This window comes from Triticum aestivum, chromosome 7B (genome assembly GCF_018294505.1).
Source record: "Triticum aestivum cultivar Chinese Spring chromosome 7B, IWGSC CS RefSeq v2.1, whole genome shotgun sequence".
Taxonomy (NCBI): domain Eukaryota; kingdom Viridiplantae; phylum Streptophyta; class Magnoliopsida; order Poales; family Poaceae; genus Triticum; species Triticum aestivum.
The window spans coordinates 382,933,853-382,937,634 of NC_057813.1; the positions used below are offsets into that span (position 1 = coordinate 382,933,853).

The 3,782-nt window shown below is 45.7% G+C and overlaps 1 protein-coding gene across 1 annotated transcript; it reads left to right on the forward strand.

Annotated features, from left to right (window-relative positions):
* The first annotated feature begins 2,507 nt into the window (after positions 1-2,507).
* On the forward strand, positions 2,508-3,395 carry LOC123156292 (bidirectional sugar transporter SWEET5). The gene is made up of 3 exons (XM_044574431.1): positions 2,508-2,830; positions 2,925-3,047; positions 3,164-3,395. Exons 1-3 carry the CDS (start codon positions 2,540-2,542, stop codon positions 3,299-3,301), a joined length of 552 nt encoding a protein of 183 aa, XP_044430366.1. The 5' UTR covers positions 2,508-2,539; the 3' UTR covers positions 3,302-3,395.
* Positions 3,396-3,782: the final 387 nt, after the last annotated feature.

The following is a 3,782-nucleotide window of genomic DNA, read 5'->3' on the forward strand; positions in this document are numbered from 1 at the left end:
GTATATGCTCTAAGGTAGGGCTTCTTATTTAGGTTATCACTCGCATAGAGAATACACTCTTATTTTCCTCAAAGAATACATAGGATATACTCTCTTTCTTGCTATGAAGAATAATGGGAAAGGGAAAAAAGGTAGACCATGAGAGAAAGGTGGCCATCAACTACGTAGGAGATGCTTGTTGCGGTTGTGCAGCAGCTGCTGCCGCAGACAGACGGGTTGGTCAGCTTTTCAGAGGGGGATCTCCTGTGCAGTAGGTAGACCACCGAATCGAGATGTACTGTACAAATGAAGTTGCATGCATGGCAATGCAGAAGCGGCACAAGCTTCTATTCCAAACGTTTAATACTTGATGCTCCGAGCGTTAATATTAATTAGCACCGACTTTCTCACGTAAGCGAGCTACGTACGTACTGTGGGTAAAATTCAAGAAGCACATTTGCATATATGAGCAAGTGAAGAACGGAATGCTGAAATGAGCCACCCGATCCAGCTTGTTTATCAGATCTGGCCGCCTCATGTACGGTGCAACGGCGTGGGACGCGGTGCACGTTTGAAAGAAAGGCGTGCTTGGATCGTGTGCTCCAAGTGCCACTATGCATGGAATGGAAGGCTACGTCTATGAACAGCTTGCCACCAACACCAAGTACGTGTGACGAAGGCCATGAGAAGGAATTACTTTTGGTATAAAAGCTGCACAACAGAAACCGTGCTTTTTTTTGCAGGGACAGAAGGCCAATGTAATCGACCAGGCCGTTGTAATCTCTGCCATGTGACAGCTAGCTCAGAGAGGGGGGGGGGGGGGGGGGGGGGGGGCGGAGAGAGAGCTAAACGCACCATCGGAAGCCTTTTGAGACCTCGTGTGTTCCACTTCCATGCGGGCCACGCGCCTCAGAATTTCACAGAATGCAGCAAATGTTGTACAAAGTAGGGTGCATTTGAATTGCGTTTAGGGTGGAGAGAGAGAGAGACCAGCCATGAGCCAAGCGTACCATCTCCTCCCTACATAAAGCAAGAGCGCGGCCACCATTTTTGTTGCACACCCTCTGCGTCTCGTCCCAGACTTCGCAGCAGGTAGGTTCGTAGTTTCTTGAAAAGAAAAAAAAGAATATTGCAGCCCCTTTGTTTGGACGTCCCCAACCGATGGATCTCATCTGTTCTTGCTAGTTTCTACTGTTTGATCCGTTTTACTCCTTCCTTGTTTCTCTTTTGTGTTTTCTCTCCTGCCATCATCATGACCCGTTTTACTCCACCCTTTGTTTCTCCTACGGACCTGGAGTTCTCACGTTACAGAGACGAGTTGTGCGTGCTTTTGCTTTTTTTTTTTGAACACTTGTCTGCAAATCTTGCCCCTCGAGATGATCTTCGTGTTGTTCCGGTCGGTGCGAAGGCACGCTCTTTTGCATGCAGATGATTAGCGTCGTCTTGTTTCTCTCCTCCCACCAACTTCTTTTACTGCTTTTTTTTGGGTGCGTGTATCTGTCTGCTAAAAGGCCTGGCGGACGATTCCGATTCACTTGCCCGACGGATCGATGCCATAAAACTTGCTTGAACAAGTCGTGTGTGAGCTCTTACCACCGGTGCCCTGTTCTTGGTTTTTCGTGTCGAGTTTTTTTTTTGTCCTATTACCACGCTTCATCTCGGAGAGGGAGGGAGAGAGAGATTAAATGGCCTGATTACATTCACATCCCAGCGTGTGCTTTTTATTTCTATTCCCGCGTGACGTAACTAGTAGGATTCATGTGGCCCGATGGTCGATCGTGTGCACAAGTACTATTTGCTTCAAGTGCATGTTGTGCGACCGTTGTGTTTTTACAGAGATCCAAGAAGGGAGCACGTTCGTGTGTTTCACTCTAATCTTGCATTTAGAGAAGCATTTTGCATGCCTATACTGGAAGGAGGGAGCTAGGGACTGAGAGCATGCCAATTTGCATAATATTCTGGGCGGATTTGTTCATACGCACTTTTCCCATTTATGGCATTTTTTCTTTTTGATTTTTGACAAGAGGAAATTGTTCTTGTTTTTTTTTCCCGCTCAAGGAAGGAGTATTTTTCTTTGATTCTTACAGCCTCTACCTCTACGGTTGTTTAATTGACATCCGGTGTTAATATTTAATTAACGTACTAGGTGGTTGGAGGCATGGATTTCGAGATGTTTCTGCGGTGGACTGGATATGTCAGCATGGGGTTCATTCTGTTGGCGCCTGGGTATGTTTACAGATCGATGACCACAAACTACTACTCCGTACTTACTTAGCACCGATCGATCCATGCTGTTTTGTTATATATACTTCTAGTAACATGCAGAATGGATGATAAACTTCCTTCAACAAGAATGAACATATACTAAGGATGAAAGTTGCAAATTCAGAATTTGATTGTGTTGTCACATCCTGAAATGGCTTTCTAGTGTGAAGATAGTGGTTTAATGTAGCGTTTGAAATGGATTCTTAACTTTGCTCCACTCCATGCCGAATTTTACAGGATCACCTTCGTCTGGAACAAGAAGGTGGCATGCTACACGCCCTACTTGTACCTGGCAATGTCGTTCAACGGTGTGCTGCGAGTGTTGTATGTGATGGTGACCAAGGGAGATGTGGTTCTCATGTACTTCAACGGCGGCGGGGTGCTGCTGGAACTGGTTTATACTGCTATCTTCATCAGTATTGCTTCAGCAGCGGACCGTCGTCGGGCCAATCTGCTTCGATCCATCGTGCCTGGGCTCTTGATCCTTATCCTGGGCGGCATATGTTACCTGACCAGTGCCACAGCTTACAGGCTGCTCTGTGCCATCTGTGGGAGTGCTCTGTACATCGTCCCAATGATTGACGTGGTACGCATCATTCTTCTCCCCTCGGCAGGAATATGCAGGTTTAACTACGGTCTCATCTGACACACTTATGCTTTCTCCAACTGTCCTCATGCAGGTTAAAGTCATCAAACTCCGCAAGCGAAAGTACATGCCACCTCTGCTCCTTACCTCTACCTCGTTCCTCAACAGCATCATATGGGCTGTGATTTCTGGCATACAGTCGGATTGGTACATCATGGTAAGTTTCTGCTGCTCTAGCTGATATGGAACATGTGTGTCTTGGAATCTTTTATCAGTGTATGAGCATGAACACTACCCAGGGTTATAATACACGTGTGTTTCATTCATATTCAGGTACCAAACCTGGTTGGTTTGGCATGTGCCTGTATCCAGCTCGGCCTCCACATAGGAGCTCCGTGGCTGTTCAAGGTTCATTTCTCAGGCCTTACCGAGCTGTTCCTGGATGAGGGGGAGGAGGAATCACCCTGCTGAAGCATGCATGACCTATGCCTCACTACGCTTAACATCATGTCTATTGCATTCCATCTGCGATAAAAAAAATAGAATATGTCATTCCTGTGCTATTTCCCTTTGATCACTCCTCTATCATAACAATCAGATATGTACAATGAGAGTTTATTGGTATGCTGAATGGGACTCGTATTACCTAAGCTCATTTTTTTTGCGGGGATTACCTAAGTTCGTTATTGGCTTTGAGCCTTTGACCGCTCATGCACTATCATTAACAGCGTAATAATATTATTCCTTCGTAGCTGATGTATTGGTACTTGCTTGATCAATCACGCGCACACCTAACCTTCGAAAATGCCCGCCTGCACACGAGGATGACTTAATTTCATTGTGATTTAAATCTGACATGTTCACCCTGCAAAAAAAAAAACTTCATTCGTCCTAAAATAAGTGTCTTCCATTTAATACAACTTGACCCGAAACTAGTAACCGGGAGCCGACC

Coding starts and splice junctions, on each gene's coding strand:
- LOC123156292 (XM_044574431.1), top strand. CDS start 2,540: ATGTCGTTCAACGGTGTGCTGCGAGTGTTGTATGTGATGGTGACCAAG. Junction 2,831..2,924: donor TCGTCCCAATGATTGACGTG/GTACGCATCATT, acceptor GTCCTCATGCAG/GTTAAAGTCATCAAACTCCG. Junction 3,048..3,163: donor AGTCGGATTGGTACATCATG/GTAAGTTTCTGC, acceptor ATTCATATTCAG/GTACCAAACCTGGTTGGTTT.